The 22,516-nt window shown below is 38.6% G+C and overlaps 2 protein-coding genes across 3 annotated transcripts; both read left to right on the forward strand.

Moving 5' to 3' along the window:
* The first annotated feature begins 426 nt into the window (after window positions 1-426).
* Window positions 427-14,949, forward strand: si:cabz01101003.1 (ubiquitin carboxyl-terminal hydrolase CYLD). 2 transcript variants are annotated; one of them, XM_044341044.1, is made up of 17 exons: window positions 427-529; window positions 752-976; window positions 3,191-3,308; window positions 4,255-4,412; window positions 5,068-5,613; window positions 6,032-6,137; window positions 6,929-7,389; window positions 8,708-8,873; window positions 9,231-9,372; window positions 9,699-9,821; window positions 10,220-10,311; window positions 10,423-10,486; window positions 11,496-11,700; window positions 11,818-11,926; window positions 12,195-12,313; window positions 13,144-13,351; window positions 13,444-14,949. In XM_044341044.1, exons 2-17 carry the CDS (start codon window positions 806-808, stop codon window positions 13,626-13,628), a joined length of 2,973 nt encoding a protein of 990 aa, XP_044196979.1. In that variant the 5' UTR covers window positions 427-529; window positions 752-805; the 3' UTR covers window positions 13,629-14,949. The 2 variants fall into 2 exon arrangements, with proteins under 2 accessions (XP_044196979.1, XP_044196980.1); XM_044341045.1 differs by having other exon boundaries at window positions 435-607.
* Window positions 14,950-16,067: 1,118 nt separating this feature from the next.
* emc4 (ER membrane protein complex subunit 4) lies at window positions 16,068-21,998 on the forward strand. Its single transcript, XM_044341852.1, has 6 exons — window positions 16,068-16,204; window positions 18,002-18,141; window positions 19,063-19,174; window positions 19,495-19,648; window positions 19,739-19,899; window positions 21,173-21,998. Exons 2-6 carry the CDS (start codon window positions 18,038-18,040, stop codon window positions 21,206-21,208), a joined length of 567 nt encoding a protein of 188 aa, XP_044197787.1. The 5' UTR covers window positions 16,068-16,204; window positions 18,002-18,037; the 3' UTR covers window positions 21,209-21,998.
* The last annotated feature ends 518 nt before the right edge of the window (window positions 21,999-22,516 follow it).

The raw sequence follows: 22,516 nt of genomic DNA on the forward strand, positions 1-22,516 counted from the left end.
AGCACATCTGTATCCAGGCATCATGACGTGTCGTGCCAGGAAAAGTCAGATAATGCACATTTTGACATTTGCACTTTCTAATTTGTTGTGTGAGGAATTCTGCATGACAATCCAGTTTTTGATTGTGCACATGATATTTATCTTTTAACTGTATGTAGTGTATTTTTTAGAGATAATAAGTGTGAATGTAAAAGAGATAAATGACGCAGAGTAAGTGGAAAATATTTTTCTATTCTATTTATAAACTAATAAAGAAAAATCACCCACAGATGTGTTTGTGTATGTATCAGCTTCCTACATGCATGTGTACCTTTCATATCAAGAAGTGTGGAATTTCCCCCTTGTCGCGGCAACGCCCACAAGCTCTCTGATTGGCTAAGACAACACCCCGCCGAACTTTTCTCTCTTGCCATTGGCTCCCGCTGGTGTCCGTCACTCCGCTTCCTGCTTCGCGATGCGGTTTGTTATTGAAGCGCAGCGCCTTTAAATGTTAGGGGAAATGTTGACGCTCAGGAGTTGATGGAAGTTGGTGAGTGTTTGATAAACGCCTACAAATTGTTCAGCGAGGTTAACTGCGTGGCTTGTTAGTTGAGAGTATGGCTGAAAGGTAACTTGTGCTGCTTTAACGGTTTTCACGAGCGAACTCCAGTTTAAATATGAAAGTTAAAACGTGAACGTTACTTACCTGACGTTACCGTCAATTGGCCCTCCTGTCGCTCGTCACCGATGATTATATTTCTTAATTTTACAGGAAAATTAAGGGTTTAATTCGTCTGAAAGCAGCTACATAAAAAGATACATAAAAATGTCAGGGGCCCATGAGCAGAGCAGGAAGCGGCGGCCCCCCAAAATGTTCTTGATCTCGACCGACATTAAGGTGCAGGACCAGCTGGAAGGTACCATTCGGCTGCAGCGGGGGAACATCTGCCAGGAACAGGATTTGAAACAGGGCAGAGGCGACCACCCATGGGTCAAGGTATTAACACACATTAAATTAAATTAAATTTAAATTATCTGAGTCATCACGTGGACCTACCATTCAGGGCACAGGGGCCTTTCATGTAGTCTAAGGAGGCGGTCCTGTAGTGGATTCAACCTGTTCAAGTATTACTCAACTGTAAGAAGCAGCAGTAATGGAAATTAACTAAGTAGCCTACTGTGCATAAGTATAATTTTGAGGTACTTGTACTTTACTTGAGTATTTCCATTTGATGCTACTTTATACTTTCTACTCCACTGCATTTATTTGACAGCTTTAGTTACTTTTAAGATTTGACATAATGGATAATATAACAAGCTTTTAAAATACAACACATGGTTAAAGATGAAACCAGTGGTTTCCAACCTTTTTGGCTTTTGACGTCTCACAAAAAGCAGTGTGTAGTCGGAGTCACATTTCAGATGTCTATGAGTTGTGAACAGCTTCACCAAATAGTGATTTTTCCCTCTAAACTTCTCACATGGTTTTATTTTAATAAATGTTCAAATGATCCAATATTTCACCAAAAATCAACAGATTTGTGTATCAGAACTTTGTTTCTTCTTCTTTCCTCCCACATTAATCATCTCACGACCCCTCAGAGTTATCTGGTGACCCTTTGGAGGGACCCGACCCCTAGGTTGGGAACTACTGGACTAAACTAGTTAACTGTATATAAAGTAGTTCAAACTAGCTCCACGTCCAGCAGCTACAACAGTAACATGCTGCTCTAACACTGATGCTTCAGTATTAATAATCTAATGATGTCATATATAAAAATATATCAGTCAGAGGGACCAAACTACTACTACTACTTTTACTGCAATACTTTAACTGCATCAAGCTCATAATACTTATGTACTTTTACTGCAATACTTTAACTACATCAAGCTCATAATACTTATGTACTTTTACGTTAGTAGGATTTTTCATGCTGGACTTTTACTTGTAATGGAGTATTTTTACATTGCTGTATTGGTTCTTTTACTTAAGTGAAGGATCTGAATACTTCTTCCGCCGCTGAAAAGCAGCATTATTTATTTTGGAGCTGAAATGAGTTTCTCATTTGCAGACAATTAATCAGTAACTGTTCTGACGATTGATTAATTATTTCAGTCATTTTTCAAGAAAACATTCAATTGGTTCTGGCTTCTCAAATGTTTTTTCTGCTTTCTCTGCCGTATTGAATATGTGTTTGTACTGGATAGAGCTGCAGTGAGACAGTCAACAGAAAATGAATCAAAAACTGTTTTGATAATCACATAGTTTTAGTCCATTTTAAGCAAAAAATACCAAAGATTTGCTGGTTGCAGCCTCTCAAATGTGAGGATTTGAAGCTATTCTGTGTCATACATGATAGTAACTGACAATGTTCACTATTTTCTGATGTTTTATAGACAAAATGATTGATAGAGTAAAAGATCAGCAGATTAATCGGTGATACAAATAATCATTAATTGCAGCTCTAATAATAAACTGTTGGTTGGATAAAATAAGCAATTTAAATATGTCACTTTGTGCTCAGAAATATAATTGACAGATTAATTGATACTGGGAATAAGCTTTACATCAGCTTCAATTTACTTCAAATTAACTTTATTGTCTCGTAGTTTCCAGCCAGGTGAAACACAGAATACACACAGACTTAAACATAAGGTACATAAAACATAATAAAAAGCATAAAACATTAATAAAAATATATGTAAAAACAAATGATGACACCCACCACGCACACTCAAATAAAACAATGTAAATCAAGTAACATAAAACTTGGAGTGTCCAGCCCAATCATCTCTGGCTTATATGAAAGACTCATAATAACAATAATAATAATAACAACATTTAACAAGAAAGAAATACTCTAAATCTCCTTCTAGCTCACACTCTCCATACACAGGATGTAGACGACTCTCTAAAATGACTCAAACCTTTAAAATTGCTCTTTTTATATTATATTTATACAAGGTTTGGGTGGTCTGTTCCCTAAGCTCACCATCCTAAAATGTTATAATCACATAATAACACCATGCGGCCGTCATGATGACAGCAACCACCGCATGCTGTTGAGTCACCTCTTTGTAATGATTTTTACTGTATTTTATGTACGCTTCACACTCGCCCCCTAATTTCTTTCCTCTTCTGTCTCTCTCTCTCTCTCTCTCTCTTTCTTTCATATTTTCTTTTTTTCTGTACCTCCTGTTTTTCCCGCAGGTGTTAGACAATGGCATCATGGTAAAAATAGAGAGGAAGTTCCTGCTTGAAGTCCCGACTGACCTTGTCGGCCTGTTGGAGCCTGTGACTGATCCGGAGGCTCGTTTCAAATTACTAAGTAATACGTTAAAAGTTTTTTGATGCAGTGTTACTGTATGATTAGTAGAAATATCCACACCTGTGATAGTGATGGCAGCTAATGATAATGTTGGGAGTCGTGGTAGTAATGAATGAACATTGTAGTAGTAGTATTTGCAGTAGTAGTAGTGGACATACTGTAGTAGCATTAACATTAATGTAGACGATTAGTCGATTAGTTGCCAATAATTTTTGATAATTGAGTCAATCTTAAAGAAAAAAAATGTCCAAATTCTCTGATCCCAGCTTCTTAAATATGAATATTTTCTGTTTTTATTAGTTTTCTATGATAGTAAACTGAATATCTTTGAGTTGTGGACAAAATGAGACATTTGATGACGTCGTCTTGAGCTTTGGGAAACAGTGATCTGCATTTTTCACAATTTTCTGTCATTTTATAGACCAAACTTTAATCAATTAATCGAGAAAATAATTGACAGATTAGTGGATAAATGAAAATAATCGTTAGCTGCAGCCCTACAATAAAGGTTAATCACTAGTACTGTGTAGTAATGTTACTGTATGATTTACTGAGTGGTAAAGTACAAACTGTATTCAGTAAAAGTGGCAGAGTTACTTTTTTTTATGGAGGACGTGATCTTTGGCTTTGAGGGCAGAGTTCAAATTTGTATATTTTAAGTGGAAAATAGGAAGTAAAACCAGATTACACTCTTGTTTTTACTGGCAAACCGACCTATTTGTAGTAATGTAGTATTTAAAGTAAAGCTGTTATATAACTGACTGCAAACACACTGTAAAGGATGTTTCTCTATAATAGTGAAGTCCACAACTTCAATAAAAGTAACATTATTGTCTTAACAAGAAACCCAAAAAGTACCAAGTTCCCAGAGAAACGACTCAGTGATCAGTTATTTCCTCCCTTGGTAGTCAGGATTTCATTGTTTCATTGTTTTATATTTTTTCAGGCAATCCCGGGAAGCTGCAGACGTTGGCTGCTTCTCCCATCGGGACCCCGTTGTGGGTCCAAATAGGCCAAACGGACGAGCTGGCAGAGGCGGAGCTCAAATTCATCGGACCACTGACCAGAGGGAGCAGCGCTGTGTATTTTGGGGTTCAACTCAAGGTAAAGTCTTTACATCTTTAAGTCAAAATATACCAAATGTTACATTAAATCAGCGTGGGGTTTTTGTTTTTTTTTTGCTGTAAAATAACAAAAACTGGACTAAATGCTGCTGCAGCTCACAATCAGGAAAAAAGGTTAAAGGGATAGTTCAACATTTTGGGAAATGAATCAACTATTTTCAAGGTTTGAAGGTTTCATTGTCATTCCGACACATTGTATATGTGGTCCAAGTGCAATAAGATATAAAAAAACATGTTAAAATTGCACAAATATGGGAATAAAATACCAAATAATAATAATTAGAATAAATATAATAAATACTAAAAATAAAGTGTAATTGTGTAATTTTTTGTAATTGTATAAGTATTATTATAATTTCTATAATATTGATATTTGATTAATTTAAGCCATTTTTAAAGCAAAAATGGCAAAAATGTAATTGTTTCACCTTCTCTAATGTGAGAATTTTATGCTTTTTTTGTCTTACATGAAAGTAAACTGGAAATCTTTTGTTTTTAGTGTCTTGGCCAAACAAAACAAACATCAGCGCGGACTGTAGGAAACCGTTTTCACTGTTGTCACTGTTTTCTGACGTTTCACTGGCTACATGACGAACGCTACAGTCGGCGTGTCTATTGTTTTCTGTCTCCGTCAGGGCTCAGCTGCCGGTAAAGGAAAGAGCAACGGTTCCTTTAAGGGCAACAGGCTCTTCATCTGCCCCGATGCCTGCGCCCTCTTCGTCCCCATCAGCCACATCAGGCACCGCCACTGGCCTCGCAGCAACGGTTCAGACGCACACGAACGAGTCCGCGAGCGAGACCACCCCCACCACCACCCACACCCCCACCCCCCTCACCGCAGCGGCGGCGGCGGCAATAATCAGCCCAGCAACGGTCACCATGGCGGCAACGACCGCCCGAACCATCACCAGCAGCACGGTCGACACATCAGTTTCCTCCAGCATCGTCCCGTCAGCCCTCCTCAGCCGCACGCTTTCGGCATCCTCCCCCGGACCGCGGAGTCAGCTCCCATCACGGCTCAAAACCAGGTCCAGTTCCGAGGACCCCCGTCGCCTCTGCCGTTCCACGTCGGCCAGTGGGTGTGTTTCCCCCTGGAGGACACCGTCGAGAGGGGCGAGGTGCGCTTCTGTGGCCTCCTGCCAGGTCGGAGCTCGTCAGGGATCTACGTCGGAGTCCTGCTGGTCGGTGTCATCCTCATTATTTTAAATGGTCATTTATCACCTTGAATCAAATGTAAATACTGAATAATTAATCAGATTATGGCTGTAAACTTTTTCCTCGGAGGTAGAGTTGATCCAGAAAAGTTGTTCTGCAGATTTCCAGGCGTTAAAGTTAAAGTTGATCTTATGGTTTTTCTTCTAGTTTTTGAAGTGATTAAAGTATTTTTGTCTTTTTGTAGCCTATATAATCTTTATTTTAAATTTCCGTTTTCAGCATAACTTAAACTCTCATACTTTGTGTGCTTGGATACCACAACCAACATGTAAATATGGTTGATATACGTGTTTTTTATCTCAAAGTTTTAATTCTTTCTCTTTGTGGAGCGTTTCAGTCTGCAGCTTTACGTCCGATCTTTTGACTTTGTGTTAAACGTTACAGGACGCTCCTGTTGGTAACTGGGACGGACATTATAAAGGAGAGAAGCTCTGCCACATTCCTACCCCCGTCTATGGTCTACTGCTGCCAGTAACCAAGGTTTCATCAGGTATAACAACCGTTGACACACTCATAGTATGTTTTAAGCATTAGTTGACACTATTATACAGAGAACAGATAAGAGTTTACTGTTTTTATCAGGGATTTATGGCTGATTTTTTTAATCTACTGTATGTCCTAATCATCTGGTTTCTATTCAAGAATATTTTCAGTTATTGTAACCATTAATGATTCATTTAGCAAACTACATTTTGCAATTCTGCAATTATTAAACTACTTCAGGTAGAAAAATGTCTTTTTAAATATTGCAATTTGTGTTTTTTCCAAACGTAAGAATTTAATGTTTTGCACATATTTCAGAGCAGAAAGAACCAACATTTAAATACCAGACTTAAAAGAAAGCAAATCCTCCAGAAGGACAGTAGTGTTTAAAATTAAATGTATTCACCTTGTCACAAAAATAAACATCCTAAAACTAAAAATACGGCAATTTAAATTTGTAATTTCACCTCCAGCTGCTCTTGTTTTTAGCTGATTCATCTGCTGTAAATTTTAATTGCTTTATTTATTCTAAGGTTTTTAATATGTTAGTATTTTTTACTAATTTGGTTTTTTATTACTTTTACTTTTTTTAAAATTTGTGTTTCTTGGCGCCTAAGATGTGTTGTTTGTGTTTTACTCGGCTATATTGTAAATCAGGTCTCTACATCAATATATTTAGTCTAAATAAAGATTGAATGAATTTAGTGGCTGTAAAAGGCTACGTGAAAACACAAAAAATGTGAATTATATAACTATTTTGTGTAAAAATGCTTCACTCTTCCATTTTTGTGCCCTCAGAGCCGAAATCCCTTCGCCACAACCCTCCTTCTCTTATTCCCAAATCCATCCTGAAGCCCTTGCCGCCCCCCGTCACTAAACAAGGCCCGACGTCACCGCCCGCCGTCAAGGTCGCCCTGATGCCTCCCACCAAACAAGCAGTCAAACCTCCTCCGCTGCCGCCGCCAAAGCCCGTCCACAAACCGTCGCCCCTTCCCCCTCTCCCGCCTCCCAAACCCCAAAGCCCGACGTCACCGACCTCCGCCGACCAGCTGCAGCACACCAACGGCGTACACGGCCCGCCCTCGCCGCTGAGGACGCCGGACTACGTCGACGCCGCAGGGGAGAACGGGGAAGCGGGACCGGAGGGCGAGCTGGAGGTGGGGTCGATGGTTGAAGTGAACGAGCCGCCGCTTTTCGGGGTGATCCGCTGGGTTGGACGCATCAGTGGGATTTCAGAGCCGGTGGCGGGGATTGAGCTGGTAAGACGACAGTTTCTGCTTCAGTTGTTATTAATCTGTTGTTTAAGTTTATTCAAGGTTCATTATATTGTCAGAAAGTCTGCAAACGGATCAATTCAGAGCAAAATATTGGTGTCTGTTAATATCCTCAAAGTGATTGGCAGGTTTTTTAATTTAGGGACACTAATAATGACTAAACTGAAGTTATGAATGTTTTCTGATGCTGCTAAAAGTTTGTTTACATCATTAATTTGCGTAAACAAACCAAAGCCAGGCCTGTATTTTCAATTATTGATCAAATGACAAACACAAAATGCAGCTTTTTCATCATTAAGACTTAAATTACAGCTCAGATTGCCATTTAAATCTGAGATGATGAGGGTTAAAGCAGGATTGTGGAAGAAATTGCAGTTTTTGTGTTTGAAAATGTAACAAACACTAACTTTTCTAGGGTGTTTGCTTATATATGATTCAGTCGTGTGCTGCTGCCAGAGCAGAGAAGGTCACATTCAGCATGAGAACACTAACATCTAACATGTCGACGTGACAGGAAACACATTTAACTCGTACTGTTAAGATTTGATAATTTCCTAAATAGGGCTGCAACTAATGGTTGTTTTTATCATTGATTAACCTACTGATTCATTTCTCGATTACTCACTTATTCGTGCAACCTGTTAAATGTCAGCGTATCGTGAGAAATGTCAATCGTGAGTTCCCAGAGACAGTGAGGACTTTTTAAAATGTCTTGTCTGACTAATATTCTAAAAATCCAACGAAACCCTGAAATATTCACATTTGATCAGCAGAAACCAGTGATTTTTTTTTTTTACAGTTTGTGCTTTAAAAAATTGCTTAAACAATGATGAGATTATTGAAATCGTTCCAGATTAATTCTCCATCAGTTGACTAATTGATTAATAGATTAATCGTTACAGCTCTCCTCATAATAAAGAAAAGACAACAGTAGCAGATAACAGTGTTGTGAGTCTTTACGGACAAAAAGACACTTTTTTTTTCCTTTTTTTTGTTGTGAAAATTGAACAGACACCGACTTTGGGTTTAAATTAATGGTTTGGTTTATGGTGCTGATATCAGAAGCTTTGATTCTAACCTTGATTTATTTGTGTTTGTACATTTCTATTTCCAGTCAATCATAAACAAAACTTGAATAACTAGTTTATACCATATTGTACCATATTGTATTGAATGGTTCAACGCTGCATATTACAGTGATAAAGTGTGTGTGTGTGTGTGTTTGTGTGTGTGTGTGTGTGTGTGTGTGTGTGTGTGTGTGTGTGTGTGTGTGTGTGTCTGTCTCTCTCTCTCTCTCTCTCAGGACCAAGAGCTGTCTGCTGGAACAGACGGCAGTTACCTCGGCGAGCGCCACTTCCGTTGCCCGGCCAACAAAGGGCTCTTCGTTAAGCTTCGCAACTGTAGGCGAGATTCCAGGTTCCCCGCCCCCGAGACGCCCGTCAATCAAGTGGAGCGGTGCAACTCAATAGGTTAAAATACATAGCTGTGTGATTGTGTGTGTGTGTGTGTGTGTGTGTTTTTGTGTGTCACAGATTGTAGGAAAACTTGAGTTCACTGTGACTCACAGGTTTCTAAATCAGCTCAGATGTCATGAAACAAACGATATACATCAAGAAACATGAGATACACAGTTAGAAGACGGGAAATTTGCCACCGAGACTTCATACATGATTGACTCTGAGTTTCGAGCGACTATTTGAGGAAGTGAATCTTAAGGCGCTTCTGCACTCACTCGCTTATGTGTCACACAAGTGTTTTATGATCATAACTGTACATTTTTTTTTTAATTTAATTACATATTTAATACAGTCTTCTTTGTCTCCCAGCCTTCGCAGAATGGGGCAGCGAGCGCGTGGAGGAGCACACTCCTCCCGTGGACGGAGACGAGGCCAGAGAGCTCTACCAGGGCCGCAAGAGAGGCATCCAGGGTCACCTCAACTCCTGCTACCTAGATGCTACCTTGTTCAGGTGAAATAATATAGGGTTTATGTGTTTAGTCTGCAGTAACAGAGAGGAAAGTTGGTGGAAAAATATCAAATATGTCCAAAAAAACAGCTTAATGTGCAACCCAAGACCCCAGTTTTGATTGCTTAATAGAAAAAGGAAGAAACATGTAGAACTTGTTGACAGGTGGAGAAGCTGTGAATCAGTTCCCACTGGGATCAGCCGCACTTAATCTAACGTTATGGTGCCACTGTTTGGGTGTAAATAATGTTAATCTTGTGTTTAACAAATACAATTTATTTTATTTGCTCTGTTAATCTGTCTGTCTCTCTCTCTCTCTCTCTCTCCAGTCTGTTCTCGTGCTGCAGTTCAGCAGACTGGGCGTTATTCTGGCCGTCCGACCCCGACACCGACCAAAGCTCCATCCAGGCTCAGGACCTGCTGCGCTGTGAGATAGTCAACCCACTGCGCAGGTCTGCGTGTGTTTATATACAGCTACAAAAAAAACATTTAAGTACAATTAAACTGTAAAATCAGACATTTAAGAATAAAAGAACAAAACAGATGAGACATGTTGGAAATAAAACAGTCATATCAGTTAAAGTAAGTCATTTATTTCTTGTCATATCTCTGCTATCTAATAAAAAAAAGGCATAAAACACTCATAAAGTCTTCATAGATTACTGTCAAAAACATCTGGACAGACTGTAACACCAAAATCATAACATATATCCGCCTGTTACGGGGAGATTACTGTAATTTCCTGTAGGTTTCTTTGTTTTGTTTTGTGTTTTTTCTCAGTTTTGTGTTACTGCTCACATCTGTGGTCTGTGTGATTCCTGAAGTATGTGTTCACTGGTGTGTTTCCAAGGTTCGGCTACGTGTGCGCCAGTAAGACGATGGCCTTGAGACGACTGCTGGAGGCTGCGAATAGTGACACGGGTTTCACCAATCAGGAGAAAGGTATGTGTGGATTCCTCGTGTAAACCCTTTCTGTTAGCTGCAGGCTGTTTGTGTGATCAGACTGAGGAATGTTGTCAAGCTGCTTCTTCTTCTTCTTCTTCTGTCTGTCAGATCCTGAAGAATTCCTCAACAAGCTTTTCCAGCTCCTCCGAGTCGAGCCGCTCCTCAAGATCAGGTGACCTCACTGACTGACGCTCTGTTTTTTTTGTTTACGTGCACATAATAAACCAGCCAGCGGTGTCACACAGAGCAGCTCTGGATCTGATATGATGATGATGATCTGATTATATTTATGAGAAAAGATAATTAGACCGAGATCACACCTGCACTTTACCTCCGTCCGAACCATCATGGAAAAGTTTAACTTGTTAGAATGAGCTCATATATTTGATAACCAGTGAAATCACCAGTATAGAGAATAAGAATCAAAGAGTCAAATCTCTTTGGCATTTCACCTCATCTTGACTCTAGTTTGCTGGTTTCTAACCTTTTAGAGTCACAAGATACATCTGAAGATTGTGAGATAACAAACAGGAAAGTAAAGTAGAAAAAAAATACACGTTTCTGTTTCTTTTTTCAGACTTTCCTCTAATCTTTGCTTTTTTTTTATTGTCAGTTACTAGATAATTTTACCTCTTCAAGTATCTGAAACTAAAAAAAAAAAAAACAACTTATAATCTAGAAACTGACATATGCAGCTGTTGTCCAGATGTTGTAAACGGCTTTGTTTTAAAGTGTCACAAAGGTTTGGCACCGCATCTCTAGATTTGCCCTTAATTCACTTTGTTAAAAACATTTTTTTTCAAAGTTCAAGGGATTTATTGTCATGCAGGTTTAATAAATTTGAAGTAACATGCATTATTGAAAAGTTTAAATTGAATAAATTGATTTAAAAAGAGCAATCAACCTCAATTTCAAATGTTTTCATCATCTTTTCTGCAATTTCAAGATTCAAGATCCTTTTATTGTCATTCAGCAAAAACATCAGTGATGCAAAGAACGAAATTACAAGCATGGTACCATTAAAAACACAGATAAAAAAGAGAGAATATATATAAAAAAACTGAATATATAATTTCTCGCTTAATTTCAAGGTAAATATCGCAAATATAGCCTCTAATTCAGTTTTTTAGAATCGCATTGTTTAAATCAAATAGCCTTTGTTGTGCCTCTTTCTTTCCCAGATCGATGACTCATCAGCCTCAGGAGTGTCACCTCTACCAGCTTTTCCCGCCTTCCCTTCCTCCCTCCCCCTCCTCACTTTCACCCCTCTCCCCTATCGACTCCCCCGTCCCTCTATCCCCGCCGCCCTCCAGTCGGATGAGGGTCGCCAGCGTCCAGTCCCTGCTGGAGTCCTCCTTCCTCCACGCCGGCCTCAAGTTCGTCGAGGTAACGGAAATAATTCAATCTGATCGTGTGTTAATATTTCATTTCGGAGCTAATCTGTGCGTGATGTGCGAAGGTAAGAGTTTATTGTTTATTGTCGTGTATCCATCACCCCACCAGGCTCCCTCCTCCCTCTTGCTGCTCATGCCCAGGTTTGGGAAGGACTTTAAAATGTTTGACGCCATCTTGCCCACCCTCAGCCTGGACATCACAGACCTGCTCGACGACAGTAAGAACAACTCTGGGAAACAAACTACAGTTTTAGCTGCGTTTTAGTCTGTTTGTGATTTGGTTTTCAGGTTTATTTTAGTCGATTTCACATCTGTTTTCACTCACTTCAGATGTATTTAAGCTCACATAAAATCTACTTTAGCAAGGTTCAGATCCATTTTTTTGAACTGTACCATTTCTCAGTGAATTAAGTTGTATTTTCATTTGATTGTACCTTTTTTCCCACTATGCATCACTGTCTTCCTCCTTGTTTTTCCTCTTTCTAGCTCTGAGACAGTGCAGCATCTGTCAGGCCGTAGCTGAGTGGGAGTGTCTCCAGTGTTACGAAGACCTGGACATCACTCCCGGTCATCTCAAACAGTACTGCCAGACCTGCAACACACAGGTATCCGTTTATGTCTTCATTTGTAGCGAAGACAGCGACAGTGAGCGGAAAGCAGCGAAAGATCAAAAGTTCTCACGTTTCTTAGATCTCAACTGATGCACTGATAAAAAGTTTACCAGCTTATCCGCCACAGATCTGCTCTTCTTCCTGAAGTCTTTGCATGAACTCTCTCAGCCTTTTATTACAGATTCAGACTTTTCTCGTTCAGCTTTTTTGATTTTTTTTTTTTTGTGAAGCCACAGAGTTCAGAGTAATCAACGCTGACTTTTACCTCGATAACGATCACATCGATAAAGTCTCACAGTATTTCATTGAAGACCTTTTTTTTTTTTTTTCTGTAAAACAAGTTAGAGTAACTTCTGCATTCAGATGAGACAGATACAGTCAGTAAAAGATACTGAACTGACTCACCAATGTCAGTTAAACGGAAACCTCTATTTTAAGTTTTGCCACCATGAACTATCGGTCACACCAGACCAAGCAAAGCTGTAGCAACAAAACCCCCTGAGAGTATATAATGAAGCAAAAGTGCATTTTACTGCTTATGAATTCAAGTTTTTATTCTTTCTAGAAGAGGAAGAATGTGTTACATCTTCTCTCAAACGTGATATAGTCTTAATTAAAGGACCACAAACATAATGAGCTCCTAAAATAGTGTTTTATTTAAGGCAGATACCAAAAAGTTGTCTTGAAAATATCAGTATACAGCTTATAGTCGCAATTTAAATGAATATAATCAGATATAAAGGCAGCTTCACTCTCTTTTTCTGTCTTTATGTCTGTGTTTGCTTTATATATCGACTCCGACCATCTTTTCTGCCGATCATCAGGTCCACAGTCACAGGAAGCGAGTCTCCCACAACCCGGTGAAGGTTAGCGTTCCAGGGGGACCGTGGACCACCCCTCTGTACTGCACCCGCCAGCAAATGTCTCTCTTCGCTGTGACGTGCATCGAGACGAGCCATTACGTGAGCTTCGTCAAGCACGGGCCCCTCCCGACCGACTGGCTGTTTTTTGACAGCATGGCGGACCGAGAAGGTGAGAGATCTTTTGTTTAAAATCCCTTCTGGCGACGAGGATTTCAGTCAAAGGATCGAACACGAGAATCTCTCTGTCTGCTCTCTCGACAGGTGGCGAGAACGGCTTCAACATCCCCCAGGTGAAGGCGTGTCCCGAAGTGGGCCGTTACCTCAGCCTGTCGGAGGAGGAGCTCGGCAGGGTCGACCCCGCCTCTCTGCGGGAGTCGGCCCGCCGTCTGCTCTGCGACTCCTACATGTGTTTGTACCACAGCCCTGAGCTCAGCTTGTACAAGTGACGCACATCCCACAACAACACGTCGTCCTCGGGTTCTCCGGCTCCTTAAAACACTGCAAAATATCGACTTTTGTTTAGGAAGAACGAGGCTTGACCAGCATTTATTTCTCACCTTATGCAGTAGATGGTGAAATGGTTCATAAAAGCAGAGACACACAGAATGTATTCAGCCTCTTTGGCTCTGTTCACACTTAAAAAAAAAAGCATTTTGGATCATCTTAAATCAGCTCCAAATTTAGTCTCTTACCAGATTGCATTGAGGAAACTGTGATTTTGTACTTTAAGCCACATTCAGTGTTGATCTACGTGTGAACCGCAGTGTGAATGCAAACTAGAGCCCAGCTGACGCACGTCATCGGCAGATTTGAGCTCATCAGTATCGACATGAACAGTATGTTGGCCGTTATGTAACAAGAAACAGCAGCACAGATGTGTTTTGTTCATATTGAAACAGTTTCTCCATTACAAAGCTTCTCCACCAGAGAGCAGTTTATTTTTCAACTGTAATTCATATTTATGAAATATTATTAAATCATGTTTATGTAAACTGTTAAACAAAAATGAATGTCGGCCGATATGTTGTTATCGGATCTTTTTTTTAGGTCTAAAATACCAAATATCGATCGAGGTCTAACGCAGATTCAATGTACATTTTGACAGACACCTGAGAACATTTTATTAACCGTGTGTTAAATGTTTTGTTTTTCTGTGTAGCAGCTGTCGCATTTTCCTCACAGATACAAACGAGTCTGAGCGAAATGATGAATCTGATCGTTCTCGAGATGCGTTCGAGAGTTATTTTAAACCCACGTGTGCTACAGTCTGAAGTGGATTCAAATCTGATTGTGCTTTCTACCAAAGGGGCCTGAGAGGAGCCTGTTAGATCAAATAAAAACATGACAATCATGAAAATTCACATGACAACAGCACTAATGACAATGTGCTTAACGAACAAATGTTGCCTGTCTGTAGTTTATTAAGTTTAAGAGCTTTTTACACTCATGAACTTGTTGGTAAATGACTCTGATCGGCTGCAGTACTAAACATTCCTGAATGACTGCTTAACTTGTGCCTTAATTATTGTTCACACACTGTACAGAACACGATAATACATGTTCACTTTACAATTCAATTTGCACTGCTACATTTACATGTCAGGTATGTGTGTTTATATCAAAGCGTTGCACTAAACTGAATGTAAAGATTGCACTATATCTACCAAAGGAGTTTGACCTTTTGTATCGCTTACAGGTTGTTTAATAAAACACAGCCATCAAAAAACAAACTGTGGACCATGTCCTAATAAATGCTTTGATAATCTTCTACTGTGTTTAGTAGGTTTTTTTCCTGCTCTTGTATTTAGTACTCTGGTATTTTTATTTTTTTATTGAAATGTATCAACAAACATGCAGATTTCATTCAGCAGCTTTATGCAAGGTACATTATTGTGCATCCAAACATCACTCCAAATTCATAGAATACATAAAAAAGATAATAAAGACAAAAATGTACAAAAATATTAAACATATTTTGGGTTTATTTCTTTATTTTATCAAAATATATCAACAAACATGCAGATTTCATTCAGCAGCTTTATGCAAGATACATCATTGTGCATCCAAATGTCATTCCAAATTCATAGAATAAAAAAACATAAGAAAAACACAAGTATACGGTAATATTAAAGATATTTACTAAATAACAGTATGTAAAAGTTAATTAGTAGATTTTGTTTATGTGAAATATACCCATTTAAATCATTGGATTTAAGTATTTCTCTCTTTATGTCTTTTTTTTTTTAAATTTACAACTTGAAATTTACAACAAGGGTAGGCTACAGAGAAAACAGGATAAAAGCAATTCATATATATAAAAAAACAATACAATAAAATAATAAAGGTGGTGCTTGTTTTTCACATAGAGATTTCATTCTTATGGCCTTACAGTTCTGACTGAAGTTTCAGGATGTCTAAATATATATTAAAAGTGTCTCTGAATACACTGAAATTTGGCTTTTGGTTGGAGAATTTGCAGGTGTGAATATGATACTTCCCAAACATCAAGAGCAAGTTTACAATGTATACTTAAAAATATTTCTAGCTATGCCTCTTCTTTGAAGAAAGTTAATCATATCAGTCCAAAAGATTTTAGTGTAGGTGCATTCAAAAAACAGATTCATCACATTTTACACCAAAAACACACAAAGTGTCCAAATCTAGTTTAGTTGTTCCAGAAGAAAACAGAAGGTGGTTTAGTGACTAAATCTGTTAAAGTAAGACAAAAACAGCATAATAGCATCCTTTGATCCTTGTCACATATAAACTGATGAATATTGTCCATTTATAAGGCAGAAAGCAGCTAATAAATGTATTTTAGACATTATTTTCAGAGGTGTTTCTCCTGATTCACCACTAGAGGGCGACTGTGACTCAATATCCCATCGGCGACCGCGTCATGCGTCATCATTACGGGCCACGGCCGACTGCGTTATTTCCACACAGCGACTCGATTTCCTCTATTTTCATCAAATAACACGAAAAAGCAGAGTGTTAACGTCGGTGTGAATGTTTCTATAAGGTAAGATGGAGTTTAATGTAACGAATGAAGGCTTATTTTGAACGTAACGTCACGTCTGCGCTGCTTTAACAGCGACGTCAACTGACATCCTGCTTCGCGTCGTGTCTTTAATTTTCTGGTTTTCTGTTGATATTTATCCTGATGGCATTTATTTCACTCAAACAAAACCTGCTGACTTAGCTCATTGCTGTAACAAATAATCAATAACATTCCTTATTATAGCCTCCGTTTCGCTTTATAGGTCGTTTAACGGGCCAAGATGCAATCAACCCGTTAAACCAGTTAGATTAATGAGTGGAAACTGGTTCCCACATTGAAGGACAGTTTCACGGTTTTCTTTGTGTGTCTTAAAACATCAGTCAGGAGCCCAAATGAACACTGAAAGAGGTTTACAACGCTGTAATCAACCCTTTATAATTCAGTTACAATGTACGTGATGGAGGACAAAATCAACATTTTGCGCAAAAATGCATTTAAAAGTTGATGTGAAGCTTATATGAGGCTTCAGCAGTCTGAGTTAGTCATATCAAGTGGATATCTGACATTTTTACAGTTGTTTTTGCATCAAATTCCCTCTTTGTGTTTCCCTGTTGAGCTGTGGTGGAAGTATAGTAACAAAAAGAGGAACTTTGGTCTTAAAAACACTGAAATGTTGAAATATATCTACTTGATTTGACTCATTTGGAAGATGAAGCTTCATATTAGCTTCAGATAAACTTTTAAATACGTTTTTGCACAGATCAGAATCAGAATCGCCTTTATTGGTCAAGTATGTTTACACATACAAGGAATTTGACTCAATGTATAAAAATAACAACACAACAATCTTCATAAATATATAAACAGGTGAAACTGTTTCTGTGACAGTAAACAAATAGTGCAAAGAAATGAAGAATGCAGGGAGTGCTGAGATAAATATTGATAGGTAAGAAAAACAGTGACATGTTACTCAATATACATACTGTATAATATCAATCTAAAACACAAAATGTTTAATTTTTGCTCAGGAGGATGTTTGTGGATTTTGTCCCTCATCACTTATTTTGAGAGGATCTTCTAATGGTCAGTATGAACAGGAGGAATGATTACAGCAAGAAAAACTCATTTGGGCACCCTGAAAATTCATGAATCCGTCCTTTAAACTACTCGTATTTGTATGCACCAAAATGGTTATTTAAAAGTCGATACAAATATAACGAATGGAAACAGTTTTCATATTATTAACAGTGCTGAAAGTTTTTTTCTCTCTTTATTTGTGATACAGTTGATCAAACTGAGCCACAGATCTGTTAAAAGTATAAAAGGTCCTCTGGGATAATAGAGACAACCGTCTAAATGAATCTAAAGGAAACTGTGTTTTGAGTTTGGATGTTGTTGGTTTGGTAAAAAAAAAAACAAAAAAAAAAACAAAGATAAATATTCAAACATCTAAGGTAGATGCATCATAAACCTGCAATAAATGATTTGCGTTTGTTTAAATAAATGGTTGTGAAGGAAAGACATTAATTACATAACTGGTCAAATATCAGCACTAAAAAATGGACCAGTAACTGTCTTTAAGCTCATACTGGCTCATACTGGCCAGCTGCTAGTGGCCTTACTTATTGTATTCATCATAAGAAGTTTGTAGTCAGAGCACCTCCAGTTTTTAGCACTGACACTTCGATAAACACACATTTTTGTAACTGTATGTGTTCAAAGCTCTGAGGTTTAGTTTTAATTTTCCTGAGCTGATTTATTTTTGTGTCACAGCCACAATACAGTAAGTAATTAAGATCTTTTTTTTTTCTTTTTCAGTTTCTGTAGGTGCTCTCTGTCTCTGACTCGGTTGCCATGGCGTCTCCAGGGGGACAAGGAGGAGGAGGAGCTCTGTCGACGAGAGGAGGCGCAGCCAGAAGGATGAAGTGGGCTCTGGAGCTGAGTTTAGGCAACACCAGGTAAAAGAGAAAGAGAGAACATCGTCTCGTTGATCAACTTTAACTATTAATCGAACAGTGAGACTTGTTTTGTTTTGTTTTGCTCAGAAACTCAGCCGTTCTCTGAGAAAACCTCTAAATACACTGAATTCATACAGTCACTTGAATCTGTGGGAAACTTTGTCCACCCTGTGACCAAGTGGACTAGTGGACATTACTATAAGACTATAAGAAAAACACAATAACACCAGTAATTACCATGTGCCATCTGTGTCTGTTTATAGAGTATGAACTCCTCCAGGTCATTAAAACCTCACACATTCCCAGAAATATATTCCAGGGACATGACCTTGATGATCTCAATGGTGTTTGTTAAAAAAAAAGTGGGAAATTCAATCTTTCATTGTCTGAGAGCAGTTGTAGCTTTACTTTTTTTTTACTTTATGTCGTTGACTTTATGTGTGTAGCGTTTGATTTTGGCAGGGGACTGTTGTTGCACGTCATCATCCCCACATGTGCTGCCTGTCACTGGAGTCATTTATTCATGGGAAAAAAATGGGAGAAAGAGTCAGGAAGCTAGATCTATAAACGCATTTTTCATCATTTATATGTACCGTGCAAAACATCAAACAACTTAAAAATCGCTATAGTTTTGTTTGGGTTTTCTGCATTTATTGTAATATCTAAATGAAACCATGACAACCACACAAGAAATGCAAACAGTCAAACAAGAGGATGCCAAAAACAAATCCACATGGCTCAGGTTGTTATGGAGACGCTTAAACCACAGCTTGTAGTGATGACGGTAACAGAAAAACGCCACAGCCAGATACTTATAGTAACCGGAGGTGATGTCTTTAGCTTCTTACTATAAAAGAGGTAAAGAGACCTTAAAAAAAAGGTGCTTCATGAGGAATAAAAGCTCAACTGTTTGTTTTGCAGGAGTCGTGACCGGCAGGGCGGTCAGGGAGATGTCGTTTACCCCATCGGATACTCTGAGAAACCCGTCCCCGACACCAGCATCCAGGAGACGGACAAGAACCTGGTGGAGAAGGTGAAAAACCTCTAATTCTCATCATCTTTGGATATAGAAATTGTTCTTTTTTTTGCCAATGCTCTTTAAAAAATGTATCCGGCAGCAATCAGGAATGTGATTATTTAGTTTCTCTGAGTTTCTGCTAACTTTCTTGAACACCTCCCACTAAGTTCAGCCCCTCACAAATGAAAAACCAGTAAGATAAACAGCAACAAACAGGAAAATATAGTTTTTCACCATAAGAAGATGCTAAATGTACTCAGGAACAACAAAATTCAAATAAGTATATGTGTGAAAGAAGAGAAAATTGACTCTTCTTCTCCTTCTTTCTTATACAGCGTTGTTGGGATGTGGCTCTGGGACCCCTGAAACAGATCCCCATGAACCTGTTCATCATGTACATGTCGGGAAACACCATCTCCATCTTCCCCATCATGATGGTCTGCATGATGGCCTGGAGGCCCATACAGGCGCTCATGTCCATGTCTGCCAGTGAGTATTTACATCGTTTTCGGTCGTCCGCTGTACGTTACAGATGGAGCGGAAAGTGATGAGACGACTTTAATCCTCTTTGTTTCTCAGCTTTCAAGCTGTTGGAGAGCTCCAGTCAGCAGTGGCTCCAGGGGCTCGTCTACCTGATCGGTAACCTCCTGGGCTCGGCGTTGGCCATCTACAAGTGTCAGTCGATGGGACTGCTCCCGACGCACTCGTCTGATTGGCTCGCCTTCATAGGACCGCCGCAGGTAAAGAATCTGATGAACGTTCAGCAGCAGAAAAGACTTTCTGCATATTTACGTCCTGCAGTAACCTCATGTTGTTTACTGCCAAGAGGTAACAGGAAAAAATGAACACAAGCAGCCAGCAGAAGGAATTTAATCGTGTCATCAAGGTGCAAAATTAACTTTTTTGTCCACAAATAGATTACCATTGTTTTTTTTGACTGGTGAGTGAAGCAAATCTACCAGCCGCTCACATATTTTACCAGCATTTTGCAGGTTGTTGGTGCTAATTTTGTGTCCTGCGTGTCATGATTGTCTGATAGAAGCAAATGAGCGTCGCTAAGTTTGCTGATTCTACTGTTTCTAATGTTTTTATGCAAAGTTTCCTTCACCCCATTATTCAGCTCTGTGTTTTGGTCCATTTTGGCTGCATTAATTGTTTTCCACCTGATTTTTTTTATATATAAATGTTATTACAGGACGTAATTAAAACCTCAAAGGGACAACAGTCAACCACTAACTGAAATATAGTCATGTTTTAGATTCTGGTTTTCACTTGATAACAATAAAAAGTAGCATTTGTGGTCTCTTTCACTTCCAGTCAAACAATCCTTCCAGGAATTTCAGTACTAAGACCTAAAATTAACTTCAGTTCATTTTGATCCAGAATCTCTAAATGAACTGAACATTTGAACTCATCTGTGGTCTTTGATAAATACCGTCTTGTGCACCTTAAATTGCTGTATACTTTTATGTCAGTAGAGGGCAGAATATGCTCACTTTGTCACTACATTTTTAAATTTTCATTCACAGTCATGCAAACTTTATTTAAAGGAGTAAAAGTACAGCAAAGGGGATTTTTCAGTTTTCAGTTAATTTGTGAAAATTAAGTTCAAAATAATTGTTTCAGATGACTTTGTAACAAGGATTTGGGAGAAAAAAGTATCAACAGTCTTTTAAAAGAAGAAACTGTGAGACAAACTAAAACCTGCAGCAGCTCAGACCCCCCATCATATCGAGAGGGTGGACACAAAAGCAGGAACACTTTGATACACCATATTTCCCCCAAAAGCCTGCTCTTTTTCTCTAAGCTAATATCTTATTTGGTGTATTAATTTTTATGATGGAGAGGGAAATGTGTGCCCGCTTCTACTGGACAACACTGCAATTATATGAATATACATATCTACATAAACAGTATAATAGTTCTGCATTGAGTACCACATTTGTAGGTATAATTACTGTTTCTGTAACAACAACGCAGACTTAATTGAACCGTGTTTTGTCTTCTCAACAGAGGATGGAGATCATGGGCGGAGGGATGGTGTTGTGAAGCGGACGGAGCACGTGCACATAAAGGATTCAAATATTTACAGAAGTTATTTACAGTTTTTCCACCTGCTCCTGACACGGCTTAGATGCAACAGAATTCTCTTTGTCCAAAAAAAAAAAAAAACCCCACAGATTCGACCTCCGCTGCACTAACGACGGCGGTTGTTAACGGGCGAGATCGTTTCGTTAAAATCGACGGCAGGATGTGCGGCGCAGCTTTCTACCTGGGCTTCATCCGCCACACACACACACACACACACAGATATTGTTACATCTCTTCAGCCTGCTGCTCTGCTTCATGTCCTCTGCATCTTTATAAAGGGTTAAATTTCAGCAGATTTTCATTTTGACTACTGTATTTCTTTTTTATTTTCAACTGAAATTTGCTTCACATGTATCTGCTTACAAAAAAGGTTTATAAAGTTGTTTCTCAAAATGCTTTTTACCCATTTTTTGTGGCAAAAAATCATTAAAACCATAACTTTTATCTGAAGTATTTTCATTTTCAGGCAAGAAAGCAACCACCAGTTGTCCTTTTAGGTTTTATTGCAGTAGAATAGCGTTACTTTCCTCTTTTTCACTCTTCTTAATTTTCTGTTCATTTCTCAGTTTCTTCATCATGTCAACTTTTAGCATGCTAGCCTGCAACATTTACTAACCTGTTTAATTTATAGGTCTTGTTTAATTTATACTGATTTGCTCTATGAAAAATGTTCTATGAAATAAATCCTTATTGGTTGAATTTAAATATTTTCAACTGTCAATAAAATGTGTTGGATGAAAAATCTCAATCTCGCTGTGGATTTGTTATCATTTCTAGAAGAATACAAGTTGTTAAAAGTCTTGTAATATTAAAAAAGTGAAATAATATAGAGGTTAAAAGACTTGAAATGAACACAGCTCAGTGTTTTTGTTCTATAAAACCACCGTTGACTAACAGATATGATGCTTGATAACGAACACTGAGCTGCCTTTCTTCCTCAAAGAAATAGACTTAATCTGATTTGATGGTTTGTCGTCTAACTGGTGACGAAAACTCTGCTGACTGATGACCCTACAACTTCTGTTGGATGTGGTTTCATTCATGTTTTAACTGGTGTTTCTGTCAGGCGAGGGCAAGAGCAGCCAATCAAAGGTTGCATCTCATGAATGATCCTTTTAATATTCAAATGACTCAGCAAGCAAGTTTCAGTTCGAATCAGAAGAGTAGAAACCAAAGAATGTTTGGTGAAACTAAACAAGTCTTCAGTGAAAAACATGCATCTTAGTTTCTCCGTCAAAGGTTGTTTACTGTTGCTTCATGACCACA

The sequence above is a fragment of the Thunnus albacares genome, chromosome 22, assembly GCF_914725855.1.
Source record: "Thunnus albacares chromosome 22, fThuAlb1.1, whole genome shotgun sequence".
Lineage (NCBI taxonomy): Eukaryota > Metazoa > Chordata > Actinopteri > Scombriformes > Scombridae > Thunnus > Thunnus albacares.

Bases quoted from the DNA above. Each gene is read 5' to 3' on its own strand.
- si:cabz01101003.1 (XM_044341044.1), top strand. From the start codon at position 806: ATGTCAGGGGCCCATGAGCAGAGCAGGAAGCGGCGGCCCCCCAAAATG. The intron at 6,138-6,928 runs GTATAACAACCG...TTGTGCCCTCAG, and splicing joins AGTAACCAAGGTTTCATCAG to AGCCGAAATCCCTTCGCCAC. The intron at 7,390-8,707 runs GTAAGACGACAG...TCTCTCTCTCAG, and splicing joins CGGTGGCGGGGATTGAGCTG to GACCAAGAGCTGTCTGCTGG.
- emc4 (XM_044341852.1), top strand. From the start codon at position 18,038: ATGGCGTCTCCAGGGGGACAAGGAGGAGGAGGAGCTCTGTCGACGAGA. The intron at 19,175-19,494 runs GTGAAAAACCTC...TTTCTTATACAG, and splicing joins ACAAGAACCTGGTGGAGAAG to CGTTGTTGGGATGTGGCTCT. The intron at 19,900-21,172 runs GTAAAGAATCTG...TCTTCTCAACAG, and splicing joins CCTTCATAGGACCGCCGCAG to AGGATGGAGATCATGGGCGG.